At 35.6% G+C, this 13,888-nt stretch overlaps 2 protein-coding genes and 1 non-coding gene across 9 annotated transcripts in view; 1 reads left to right on the top strand and 2 right to left on the bottom strand.

Moving 5' to 3' along the window:
* The window catches only part of CTNNA3 (catenin alpha 3), a 1,976,430-nt gene that overhangs the window by 659,940 nt on the left and 1,302,602 nt on the right, over positions 1 to 13,888 (top strand). The window lies entirely within an intron of this gene.
* Positions 8,817 to 8,889, bottom strand: TRNAW-CCA (transfer RNA tryptophan (anticodon CCA)). Its single transcript has one exon. It is a non-coding gene; the product is annotated as a tRNA-Trp (tRNA).
* LRRTM3 (leucine rich repeat transmembrane neuronal 3) overlaps positions 12,088 to 13,888 on the bottom strand; it is a 210,084-nt gene continuing 208,283 nt past the window's right edge. Inside the window, exon 3 of the mRNA XM_019953898.2 lies at positions 12,088 to 12,476. Within this exon, the coding sequence (XP_019809457.2) occupies positions 12,267 to 12,476 (210 nt within the window). The 3' untranslated portion in view covers positions 12,088 to 12,266. The remainder of the gene's footprint in view (positions 12,477 to 13,888) is intronic.

Below are 13,888 nucleotides of genomic sequence, written 5' to 3'. Positions count from 1 at the left end.
TGTCATCCCCTTCTCCTCCTGCCCCCAATCCCTCCCAGCATCAGAGTCTTTTCCAGTGAGTCAACTCTTCACATGAGGTGGCCAAAGTACTGGCGTTTCAGCTTTAGCATCATTCCTTCCAAAGAAATCCCAGGGCTGATCTCCTTCAGAATAGAAATTATGGTTAGTATTAACCAATTTTAACATAAAGACTGAAAAGGTTTTAAAAAGAAAGTAAAGTAACTTGTAGGCCATTTTTCCACCTGATGCCAAACAGTAATTTGAGGATTTTATTATTGTTAGCTTCTAAGAAATTATTTGATTTAATTCACAAAATTATTTCAAATGAATAAAGTTGGCTGAATCAGTTTTCAAAATGCTTTATGGACATTTTACTGAAACAGACATAGCATTTTCCACAAAGGATTAATATAATTTACCACTACCCCACCCCAATGAATTATAAAACACAATGGATAAATTGCAGTATAAAGAGAAATAGAGTTGAGGAAAAGCTGAAAAATATTTATGTCCATGTAGAAAGGCCCTAAGTTTGCTGTGGCCAGAGCAAAATTTGGGTCTGAACTGAAAGGCAATCAGGAAGAACCTGAGCTTTCTGTTTCTATGCCAGAGAAGCACAACTCTAACATTACTTTCAGGATAACAAACCTACATGAATAAAAACATAATGTTCTTTCTTCACTTTCCTCTTTTTTTTTAATTTTACCCAACTGAATACTGTTCGTCTTCTAGTTTTTAGTTCTCACTTTTGCCCAGAATTATCCTCAACAACTCTTAACTTTGATTTCATCTGCTCATCATTGTGTGCAATGGCAGATACTTGAATTAGCTTGGATTTTTTTTTTCCCTTTTGTGAATGTCTTTTATGGCTCAGTCTATAAACTCCTTGAGAATAGGGACTGTATCATATACCTTTTATCTCTCTCAAAGATTCCTGCTTTCTGGTAGGCATATATTAGGTACCTGGATAATATGGATAAATGGATAATAAACACATACATTATATTGGTGACTTCAGTCATAGCCTTAAGTGAATAGACGTTAAGAGTTTTGCTTATGAAGCCAACTTTAAATGGGCAGTTAGTAGGGATCAGTTTGTCAATATATCTATCATTTGAATTTGAATTCTTGTTCCGCAGTTTAATAGACGTATGTTACATAATCACTTTGAGCATCATTTTCCTTATCTTTTTAAGGGCTAGTAATAGTATTTACCTCTACGATTATTGTTTAATCATAGTTGGAGAAGAAAATGGCAACCCACTCTAGTATTCTTGCCTGGGAAATCCTATGGACAGAGGAACGTGGTGGGCTATAATCCATGAGGTTGCAAAACAGGCATGGCTTAGCAACTAAACAACAATTAACCATATTAATGAGTATTAGATGACTTAATTCAAGTATAATGTTTAGAAAAGCAAACATTCATTAAGTGTTGTTGTTTTTTAGTTGCTAGGTCATGTCCAACTCTATGTGACCCCAGGCATGGTAGCCTGCCAGGCTCAACTGTCCATCGGATTTCCCAGGCAAGAACACTTGTGTGGGTTGCCATTTCCATCTCCAGGGGATATTCCCGACCCAAGGATCAAACCTGCCTCTCCTGCATTGCAGGTGGATTCTTTACCACTGAGCCACCTGAGAAGCTCTCATTGTTAATTATTATCATTTTGTCTTAAAGTGCTTAGTATTAAATTATTGTTTCTGGAAATTATATAGAATTTCTTTCTGGTGGAAGTTATAGAGCATGGTCAATTGTCTGTCCTCAGTAAGTGAAAGTATATGACAGTAAGACCATGTCTTACTGGCCACAGGACTGGAAAAGGTCAGTTTTCATTCCAATCCCAAAGAAAGGCAATGCCAAAGAATGCTCAAACTACTGCACAATTGCACTCATCTCACATGCTAGTAAAGTAAAGCTCAAAATTCTCCAAGCCAGGCTTCAGCAATATGTGAACCATGAACTTCCTGATGTTCAAGCTGGTTTTAGAAAAGGCAGAGGAACCAGAGATCAAATAGCCAACATCTGCTGGATCATTGAAAAAGCAAGAGAGTTCCATTAAAACATCTATTTCTGCTTTATTGACTATGCCAAAGCCTTTGATGGTGTGGATCACAATAAACTGTGGAAAATTCTGAAAGAGATGGGAATACCAGACCACCTGATCTGCCTCTTGAGAAATTTGTATGCAGGTCAGGAAGCAACAGTTAGAACTGGACATGAAACAACAGACTGGTTCCAAATAGGAAAAGGAGTACGTCAAGGCTGTATATTGTCACCCTGCTTATTTAACTTATATGCAGAGTACGTCATGAGAAACGCTGGACTGCAAGAAACACAAACTGGAATCAAGATTGCCGGGAGAAATATCAAAAACTTCAGATATGCAGATGACACCACCCTTATGGCAGAAAGTGAAGAGGAACTAAAAAGCCTCTTGATGAAGGTGAAAGTGGAGAGTGAAAAAGTTGGCTTAAAGCTCAACATTCAGAAAACTAAGATTATGGCATCCGGTCCCATCCCTTCATGGGAAATAGATGGGGAAACAGTGGAAACAGTGTCAGATTTTATTTTTATTTTGGGGGGCTCCAAAATCACTGCAGATGGCGACTGCAGCCATGAAATTAAAAGACGCTTACTCCTTGGAAGGAAAGTTATGACCAACCTAGATAGCATATTCAAAAGCAGACACATTACTTTGCCAACAAAGGTTCGTCTAGTCAAGGCTATGGTTTTTCCTGTGGTCATGTATGGATGTGAGAGTTGGACTGTGAAGAAGGCTGAGTGCTGAAGAATTGATGCTTTTGAACTGTGGTGTTGGAGAAGACTCTTGAGAGTCCCTTGGACTGCAAGGAGATCCAACCAGTCCATTCTGAAGGAGATCAGCCCTGGGATTTCTTTGCAAGGACTGATGCTAAAGCTGAAACTCCAGTACTTTGGCCACCTCATGCGAAGAGTTGACTCATTGGAAAAGACTCTGATGCTGGGAGGGATTGGGGGCAGGAGGAGAAGGGGACGCCAGAGGATGAGATGGCTGGATGGCATCACTGACTCGATGGACATGAGTCTGGGCAAACTCCGGGAGTTGGTGAGGGACAGGAAGGCCTGGCGTGCTGCGATTCATGGGGTTGCAAAGAATCAGACACGAATGAGCGACTGAACTGAACTGAACTGAACCTCGACCTTATGTTATTCTTCCACAAAATGATAAAGTATGACAAGGGTTCATTGTGAAATAGCCATGACTAAAATCCAACATTGGTCCAAGAAACTCAAGTTTGAAGTTTGTTAAAGAGAAACTGGTGAAGACTTGTGAAGAATGTTCAGTATACTAAACTTAAGATTTAATGAAATCCAAATGTGAAAAATTGTTGACTTTACAAAGATCTCAACTTTTTCTCCAGATGGCTAGAGTTCAGAGATATTCAGTTTCTTTCCCACGATCTCTTTTACATAAGTATAGTCAGACTAGAGCTAAAATTGGTCTCTAGGGTCTTGTCTCAGGGCAATAATTTCCTTCTTTTATAAATGAATGTAAAATAAGACCTATAGATAATGTATATTACAAGTGTCTTCATCAGGAAAAGCTAGAGAGGACTTTGAAACATATTTCCAGCTCTACTTTGGTGGACATGCTATTCTAATAATTGCTTTATGAAGTGAAGTGAAGTTGCTCAGTCGTGTCTGACTCTTTGTGACCCCATAGACTGTAGCCTACCAGGCGCCTCTGTCCATGGGATTTTCCAGGCAAGAGTACTGGAGTGGGTTGCCGTTTCCTTCTCCAGAGGATCTTCCCGACCCAGGGATCAAACCCAGGTCTCCTGCATTGTAGGCAGACACTTTACTGTCTGAGCCACCACGGAAGCCAGTAAAATGATAGGGTTGATCCAGACTTTTACATTTTCATCAGAGTGTTTGGGGCATTGCATTTATGGATCTGTAACTGAAAGCAACTATATCGTTAATGTAAAACAGTAAGAACAGATGAAGGACATTTAAAACAATTCATTTCTCAACATCAGAATTTGACTTGACTAGGTATATATGAATTAATGTAGTTACTTACAGTTGAAAGCAACAGTTTGAGGCTTTTATTTGGGCTATTTCAAAATTGATCTTGAAAAGAGCATTTGGTATTTAGTTTGAATCTTTTATTCTGATTTTTCAGTTTTCTCTGAAGAAGTAATGGTGATAGTTTCAAAGTATTTTTTATCCTTAGTATTCTCTCTTCTGGTCGAACTAATTCTATTTGATACATATTGCTATCACAAATATGTTTGCTTTTATGTCCCTAATATCCATATTGGTTTTTACATATTGACATTTGATGGCATAAATGTTATTGTAAATTTTAATTACTAGTCTTAATTTTTAGAACTGGAAGGTTATCTAATGAGAATGAATCACATTTCTTTTACTTACCTCTCAATATGTGTAATGTTTTTGTCCTCTTCATTGTACTTTATCATATCTTCAACTCACAAACAAGGAACATCTTTATTTTCTCAAATCAGAATTACTTTAGATGTTTCAGATGTAATTTCTGTATGCCAGGATGAACAGATATAATGATATTAGATTCAGGATGCTTAAGCTTCTTTCTTAGCTGTATTTATTAGTTGTTTTAAATTTAAGCATAGTCTTATCACAGTTGTAGTAGCGGCAATTTTTAGTAGAATTGTGACTTATAAGAGTATTCTACTGGCTCTTGATTCCCACATGAAGTATAAAAGAAAAAAAATTTTTTTACATGGCTGCTACGTGTTCAGGTAGTATCAGAAAATAAATAAAATGATAATGCATCTTCCCAGTTATATAATGTTGGTCTTGTACAAGTTCAGGGAGAAACAGAAGAGATTGTTAGTCCAGTGGTTTAATAAAAAGCTCCTAGAGACATTAATGGAATCAAGAGGCTACTTAATAATTGTTTGCTAATAGCTGAGGCTCAGGAAGTTTTATTTGAAGATGTGAGTTTAAAAATAAAAGTTTTATTTGGCCACCTGTATGTAATGATGAAAACATTTGTGTAAGTAATGATGCTTCTACAAAAAATATCCCTGCATAAACTTACCATAGGGAATATTCTGCAACCCACGCGTCCAATTGCCAGTTAACCTTTGTGACTGTAGATGATCGGTCTATTTTTGACATTGTCATTTGCACTGGGTACTTTACTGACTGTTCATCTATACAAGTTTTGCTTCGTTTGCCAACATTCCCTCCATCTTTGACTAATTGAAGTTTGTATTGTGAATGTCTACTGATCATATTTTTGTTACAAGTTTATAATATAGCTAGGAAGATTGGAAATGAAAATACAATATTAGTATTTAGGAGTACATGTTTTTTGAGGAACTTCTTGCAAATGTTTATCCTTTTTAGGAAACAGTGTATAAAACTTCAAGAAAATAATGGGTCTTTCCATTAAGTTGTAGACTTGGGGTACTGAAGGTAATCTCTACACAGTGTGAAACAGCTTAATCAATTTTTCTGTTTAGGAATAGAAAAGCATGTTCTTTTCCTCTGGTTTTCACACCCCTTATTAAAATATACGAACACAATTATATTGATTATAGTCTTTTTTAACATTTGAAAATGTGCTATTGGGTAGTAGGAGCATGTCCTTAGAGTCAGGAGAACTGGATTTGAATCTCCAACTCTACTGTATAAGCCTTGGCAAATTATTCAACTACAATGATTCTTAGTTTTCTTTTTTTTAAAAAATAGTGGTTGTATCTATTTCCTAAGATAGTTTGAGAATGATATGAGGACAGCACAACGCCTATTACATCATAAATTAAGTCTTTCCTCTCTCCTCAACTCAAGTTTTTCAACTGTTAGATTATTATCCATGAAAGTAAATCATTTAAGTGAATAACCCAACTACTTTAGGATGGTTTTCAGATATTTCTGTTGAAAGAGCTAGTGGGGAACAAAAATCTATAAATAATACAGTTTGTCAGGAAACAATCTGACCATTTTGGGTATAGTTGTCCTTTGCTGTACATTCTTCTAATCAAGAAAAATGTTCAGCAGCCTTAGCAAACTAGATTCACATTGGAATAGGAAGCTACGAGGATCATTTTAGACTAGAATAAAAAGTAACTGAATGGTTTAGTAAAAGTAAGTTCATCTGAATAATATTTTGCAAAATTTAGCATGACTCAGAGATTAATTCCAGAGATTCTGATTCAGTAAATCTAGTATGGATCCAGGGGATTTGGGCTCATTTTGTTCTATTAATAGTAATTTTGAGGCTATGTTTAAACTAATGAATAGAAAACAAGTTTAAATTAACAAATAGAAAAAAAATTATAGCTGTCACCTTTATCCATTCATATTATTTTAATACTGTTTTTCATATTGCTGTTTTAATCGGTCAGTTGTGTCCAATCATTTGTGACCCCATGGACTGCAGCCCGCCAGACTCTTCTGTACATGGGATTTTCCCAGACAAGAATACTGGAGTGGGTTGCCATTTCTTTCTCCAGGGGATCTTCCTGACCCAAGGATCGAACCTGCATTTCCTGCATTAGTAGGCAATTTCTTTACCAGTAAGCCACCAAAAAAAATTGTTTTTCATTTTAGTCCAGACAAATAAACTCAGCAATTGAAAATGACTGAAAACAATCACTCTTCAGTGTCTATAGACCTGCTCAAAACTAGAGATAGTCCTTTATTTTATTCAGTCTGGGGCAAAGACTGCATCGTAGAACTTTTAAGGCCATGCAGTACAAGTGTGCTGCATAATTCACACAAGATATATGGAATCAGTTTACAAGAATTGAGTTACTGAGTGGTGTTTCATATTAGAAAGCAAGAACAATTTACTCCAAGGATAGTTTTTCACATAGTCATTTGATATATTTGAATTATTATTTGATTTATACAAGATAAAATTTCACTTAGTTTGTTGGGAAGACAGATATCATAAAGCAAAGTGTATAAATATTTGGGAGAGAGGAGGAAGAAATTCAAGAGTTCTCTAAGTCCTAGATGACTGAGACACTCTGTTGCTTTAAGCTCACCATCCTTATTAGAAAGGTAAATAATCAACTGTGGACTTTTTCAAACATTGATTTTACCCTAACTTAAAAATGTTACATAGAAGCAGCCTCCTATCTCATAATAAAATCATAATGTAAGTCATGAGAGATCTTTACAAATAACCCATCACCATTCAATATATATATTTTTAAATTTTTCAAATGTTTCTTCTCTATTAGAGTTAATAGTAAAATGAAGGGCTTCCCAGATGTCACTAGTGGTAAAGATCTGCCTGCCAGTGCAGGAGACATAAGAGACTCAGGTTCCATCCCTGAGTTGGGAAGATCCCCTGGAGGAGGAAATGGCAACCTGCTCCTGTATCTGTGCCAGGAGAATCCCATGGACAGAGGAGTCTGGCAGGCTATGGTCCATGGGGTCACAAGGAGTCAGAAACAACTGAGGCAATTTAGCACAGTAAAATGAAGAGTTTTGAAAGCCTGAATCCCCTGCCCTTGGTACCTCTCTACTTAAGGACAGCTGTGGTGAGTTGAAGGTAAAAAAGTTGTTGGAGGCTCTTACTTACTGCAAGACCAACTGTTCTCGATTTCTTATTCTATAATCCACGCATCTGGACCTTGGGACTTTTTATGTATTATGAGATTATTATATTTTTACCCAGAGATAAATTGTTAAGAGCTGTACCAATGTACTGATAAGGCGATGGCACCCCACTCCAGTACTCTTGCCTGGAAAATCCCATGGACAGAGGAGCCTGGTAGGCTGCAGTCCATGGGGTTGCTGGGAGTCGGAAAGGACTGAGCGACTTCACTTTCACGTCTCACTTTCATGCATTGGGGAAGGAAATGGCAACCCACTCCGGTGTTCTTGCCTGGAGAATCCCAGGAATGGGAGAACCTGGTGGGCTGCCATCTATTGGGTCGCACAGAGTCGGACAGGACTGAAGCGACTTAGCAGCAGCAGCAGCATACCAATGTAAGATGTTATCGTATCTACTTTAGAGATTTCTCATCTTCTTTCCTGAGGTTGAATATCTGCTGGTCCTGTTACTTTTCCCTTCATGTGCTGCTGCTGCTGCTGCTAATTCGCAATTAGAAACTCTACATCAGATTTTCTTTTTTCCAGCTTACAAATCATTCACATCAGGTACCTGCTTTCATGCTTTCTGTTTTTTTACTTATTTTTAATGTTTAGTATGAGAGATGATATCTGTCTTCCAGTAAGGAATAGAGAAAAACAAATACATATTTTAAATGTCATACACAGTTATTTTATTTTAAAAAATATTTTTGCAAAAAAAATTTTGCTATTTCTAAGCAGGTTGTGGAGTCATGCTGATCTGATTTCAAGTCAGGATTATGCTGTTTCTCTTAAATGTTAAATTTGGGCATGTTTTCTTTTCTTCTAAAAATATAATTTCATATTAAAATATGTCTGATTTTATGGTTTTGGAAATAGGGATAGAGATGATAAAAATGTATTGATCAAGAATATTATTTACTTATTAGTGTATGTTTTATCATTTGTACATCAGTTTGGGTGAATTGCTTTTCATTTTTGTTGGCAGGAGAATAGAGAAAATTATTCTTTATTCTCTCTAGGTATAAGAATTCATGGTTCAATAATTATTTTTTGCTGAAACAAAAAAGGAAAAAAGAAAATTATAAAGGTTTTCCCAATTAGCTCTGAATTGAGTTTAATTGAACATGTGCTAAACGTATATTCAACTTTACACACTGAATCTGTCTCTCCATCCATGGGATTCTCCAGGCAAGAATACTGGAGGGGGTTACCATTTCCTTCTCCAGGGGATCTTCCTGACCCAGGGATCGAACCTGGGTCTCCCGCATTGGAGGCGGACGCTTTAACCTCTGAGCCACCAGGGAAGCCCCTTATAACTCTACACATAATCTCAATTTTGATCTTTGTCTTTTATCTTGTGCTTCTCAATTGTATTCTGTACCTTGGGGCCGGTATACATCTAATTCCTGGAAGCAGCAATTCTACACATTTACAAACAATATGATTTGTTAAGAAACCGATGACTTGTTATACTTTCTGAATAGAGTTTTAATGTGAGAGCCCAGCATAGCACACAGAGATTCCATTTAGCTCATATGTTATACAGATAGAGGAACTGATTTAAATTAGGGATGACTAAACAACGTATCAAACATTTTTTAAAATGCTGTTTACTATCTGGAAATTCTCTGGCCCTAATTAGAGAGGGAAGGCTTTTAGATTAGTGGAAAGACTAATAGGATAGGGTCTGAATTTTGAGAGTAGGTCAATTCCATAAATTATTAGCCCTATGTTCTTAGGCAAGTTTCAACTTCTTTGAGATTAATGTGTCTTCACTGGTTATAAAGACAAAATGTGAAATGTGGTTTGTAAACCTCAAAACACTGCATAAATTTGTTTGCAGCCATTGCTGTTACTGTAACCACACGGGGCTAAACTGCATTTTTCAACTCCAAATACAGAAGTATTTCAGTTGTTTAAATAAATGAATAGTAAGTAGGGAGACATGGAGTGGTTAGAAAGAAGAAATAGGAGATTATTGAATCCTGAAAAAGATAAGTTAGAAACAAGATTTCAGACACAAATGTATAAATTGCAAATGTAAATATTCCAGACACAATCTCCGTTAGCAGGTTTTCATTTTCCCCCAGCGCCCACACCCCTGGGTATGGTAAAATAAAAATTAAGCAAACAAGTAACCCAGAACTTTTTTTTTTCCTGTTAAAGGTCCATTGGGTTTAATTTCAAATATGAGGAAAACAAAAATTCGAAATTTACTTGGCTCTTACTGTATGTAGCTTATAGTAAGTCCTCAGATACGCAGAGCTATGGTTCCAAGGTGTATGCTTCTGTTTCTAGTGGTTCACTTTAGAGGAACTTAAAATGCCTAAAAAAGAAAGTGGTCTCGTTCAGGAAATAAAGGGCATATATTTGTGAGGCTCCCTGGAACCTTAAACTTTCTAAAAATGGTTTGTCAATTTGAAAATGTCTGGAAAGATATATAAAGTGCTCATTTACACAAATTAAAAGATATTTGAATCTTTGCAAGGACAACTTCTAATAAGAAAAAATTGCAAATGACATTTTGTTTTACATAATAAATAAAATTTTGTATCTGATTTCAGATCCACACATAATAGATTCATAATTAATCCTCTATAGATTTGCTAACTGCAAAGCAAAATCCCAGTATAGAGGATTAAGAATATTCTGACAGTAATAAATTACAAGAAAATTAGGAATTGGAAAAAAATAGAGATTAAAATTAAACTGAAAATTACAAAAATTTTTGAATAGCAAATAATTTATGCAAAATATATTACAAAATCTGGAATGCAAAGTAGTTGATACAAGTACTGTGACATTTAGTTTCATTTAAATTAGTAAGTTTGCTCTTCCAACATTTTTTTTTCCTTCTGACTATACTTTTAACAAAAATTTGCTCTTCATTATTTAAATTCATTCTTCTTGAAGCTCTTAAATTTGCAATGATAAACCTGCATAAAACTACAAATTTGAATTTCTTTGGAAGAAATAAAAAATTAAATGTTTGACATCAATTTTCACAAATTATTTTCTTCATTATTTTTGACTGTCTTATCCCTATTAGATATATTCCCAACCTATTTTTGATGTCATAAATTAAAAATGGCAACACCAGCAATTGAAACTTATATGTTTCACAAAACACAAAAGAATGTATGAATACCATAGATAAAATGACAATATTTTCAAAACAGTAACCTGTGTCAAGCAAAGGACAGAAACAAGTTGATTATTTCAGCCTCTGAAAAGTCAAGTTTTCATAATTTGATTGAATTGGCTTTATAGTACAATCAGATAATCAATATAGGATCCAGGGTGGTTTCAAATTACTCTAAGTTATTTTTCAGATAATTTGGAAGTGAACCTCATTATAAAATAGCAATATAAACAGTACAGAATATTTTAAGGATGTTTACAGTCTACTTCAGTGATAAAGTTCTTCACAATGGCTCTCGTTTATATTGAATGAGCTGTAAATATTTAGAGTTCTCCCCCAGGAGAAAATTGATGTAGCACACAAAGTGAAAATTTTCATATATATTTTCACACAAAGTGAAAATTTTCATCCCTTTGAGATGATCCTAAAATGTAGCCTCACCATTCTAAACGAGAAATTGATTTAAAAACCAGGCACATTTTGCCCAGACTGATGGTTATTTTTAGGTAAACCACTTCAGGTTAATTAAGAGAAAAATGTCTGCTGTTCAATTATTATGCTTTATCCTCCCACCTTGGCCTGAAATAATGAGATGTTAACAAGTTTTTCTTTGTCCCTGGCAGCTGCACCTTTTAAGTGTATCAAAATCTGTTGCTGTGGTTACGGCCTTTGTTTCCAGTGATGTTTTGTCCATGCTCCCCACCCCCCACACCCTTAACAATGGGTTACTCAAAAGAATGAAATAATGAGTCATTCATTCGGAAATATATTGTTAAAAATATCCCTCTTTATCATTACATTTCACTGCTTAGAAACTAGGCTGTAATTCAAGGCAACAGTTAATCTGAGAAGTGTTAAAAAAATCTTTGATTTTTTTTTTCATTTATAAGAAAAACCTGTCTATGTAATTGAAGAACTTCTTACAAGTCTTAACAATTAAACCCTTTTTGGTTAATGTATTATTTCTGGAACAAGTAGATAAAATTCTACGCAGTAAGCATGATAAAAATCGTGCATGTTTTGCACAGCACAGAATTTTAGAGTCAAGGTTTCTGGGCACAAAAGCAGTAACAAAACAGTCCCTACAAAACTGAGTAACTCTGAATAACACAAGAAATAATATTTGTTAATTTAAAATTTTAGAAACTGAAATGTGTAAAGTTTGTAAAGTAAAATGTAATTAAATTATGGTACTGTACATACCAATTGTTTTTGTAATTGAAACTTTACAATATGAAAAATACATTAGCTCTGTACAGTTTTTACAGATAGGTAGGATGAATTTTGAGAAAAAAGAAAAAGATTTTTTTTCAGGGTCATACTCTTTTTAAGTCAAAAAAATACTGCACAACTTAGCTAATTACAAAGTGTAGACTTGAAACAATTCATGTCTTCTTTATTTCATAAATCAATCTTGGATTTTTGTTTATTTTAACAGGGGATTGTGTTGTTTTTAGAGTCCACAATGAACAAATCTTCCTCATTTTGTCCTTGAGGTTACACAGTTTGGTGGTAACTCTTGGTTACCACTTGGCTCAGTTAAGCCAGCGGCTGTTTATGGTCAGTGATTCGGGCAGCTGCTGTGATTGTGCTCAGGTCCAGCTCAGTCTCTAGGTGTGTTTCCATCGTATCTTCCTGTGCATTCGTTTCAAAAGACTTATGAGAGAGAAGTTCATGATGCACCCCACAGTAACTTATTGTGGGCTGGTCGTATGCCAGAAAAGTTGACACATTCATTGATAAAGGTATCTGGAGAAAAATGACATGAGAAAAGTCAGTTATAAAAAGACAAACAGTTTTGGGGGTGAGATTTGGAGTCTGAAATGCTGATCTGACTAACCCCCCACACGGTCCCACTAATGTCCCTCAATCTCATACTAGCAAACACAATGCCACAGTTTTAAAGCCTGAAAAGGAGCTGCTTATTTCTTCACTTGAACCTTCAGATAAATAGGGAACTAAGTGATTCTGAAAATGCTAAAAGCTTTCTTGGGAAAAAAAAATGCTTTTCGTTCAGTGGGGTAAATTTGTAGTTTTGAAACTAGGAAAAATATTATTTGGTATTAGAATACAGTTGAACATTGAAGTGGTTTTCAAAGTTTGAGTTCTCAGTCGCTTAGTTATTTCCAAGCCTTTGTGACACTATAGACTATAGCCTGCCAGGCTCTTCTGTCCAGTGGAATTTTCCAGACAAGAATACTGGAGTGGGTTGCCATTTCCTTCTCCAGGGGGTCTTCCTGAGGCAAGGATTGAACTCATGTCTTTTATGTCTCTTTACCACTGTGCCACCTGGGAAGCCCATTATATATAAAAAGAACCTCCCCCTTCTTCAGCTCCAATCTCTGCTTCCCTGCTTTTTTTTTTTTTTAATTCAGTAGGTCTGGGGTTGGACCTGAAATTTGCATTTCTTACAAGTTCACATATGACTGGTGCTGTTAATCCACACATCACACTTTGAGAGTCACTGTGGAAGAGAATTGTCTAGGCAAGTCATTCTGGCTCTTTTTACTCAATAACTTTTTCTTCTTCTTCTTTTTTTTTTTTTTTACATTTTAAAGTGTTCATATAATCTGGATACTGTAGCTTAATATTATTGCAAAAAGCTATAACATTGTAACATGCTATGAAATAAAGAATAGGGTTATCCTCATGATACCTTTTTTAAAAAGCATTTTTTCTGTACTCCCGTACGTGCTCTTTTGGACAATAGCAGTGATAGTGCCTGACTGCCATGATTTTGGAAATAATCTTGTACCCCTGTACCTGTGTCACAGCTCAGTCACTGTCGGTAAATATTGTGACAATGTATCTCTGATCAGTAACTTTTTAATATTTATTTTGCCGTGAGGATTCTTTGATACTTTAACGTCTGTATCTTGATCCATATATCTAAAATCTAAAGTTTGGAAAACTCCCAGAAAGAATCTATGGCTCCTATTAAGGTCTAAAAGCAACAAAGCATGAGGCTAGTTTGAAGGGATCAGTTTTATATATATATATATGGAAGGGACTCTTGCTGGTTGCAGCTTAACGAAAGGAAGCAAGTTCTCAAAATATGAAGAAAAAACAAAAGTGACCATTGTGAGCATAAGGGAAACACATGTGTTACAGACAAAAGGCAGATTGAAATGTATTCAGATGTCAAAGTCTAGAGATTATTC

The sequence above is a fragment of the Bos indicus genome, chromosome 28 (genome assembly GCF_029378745.1).
Source record: "Bos indicus isolate NIAB-ARS_2022 breed Sahiwal x Tharparkar chromosome 28, NIAB-ARS_B.indTharparkar_mat_pri_1.0, whole genome shotgun sequence".
Taxonomy (NCBI): Eukaryota; Metazoa; Chordata; class Mammalia; order Artiodactyla; family Bovidae; genus Bos; species Bos indicus.
Note: the sequence above shows the minus strand (reverse complement) of the source record. Positions and strands in the feature narration are given on the sequence as shown.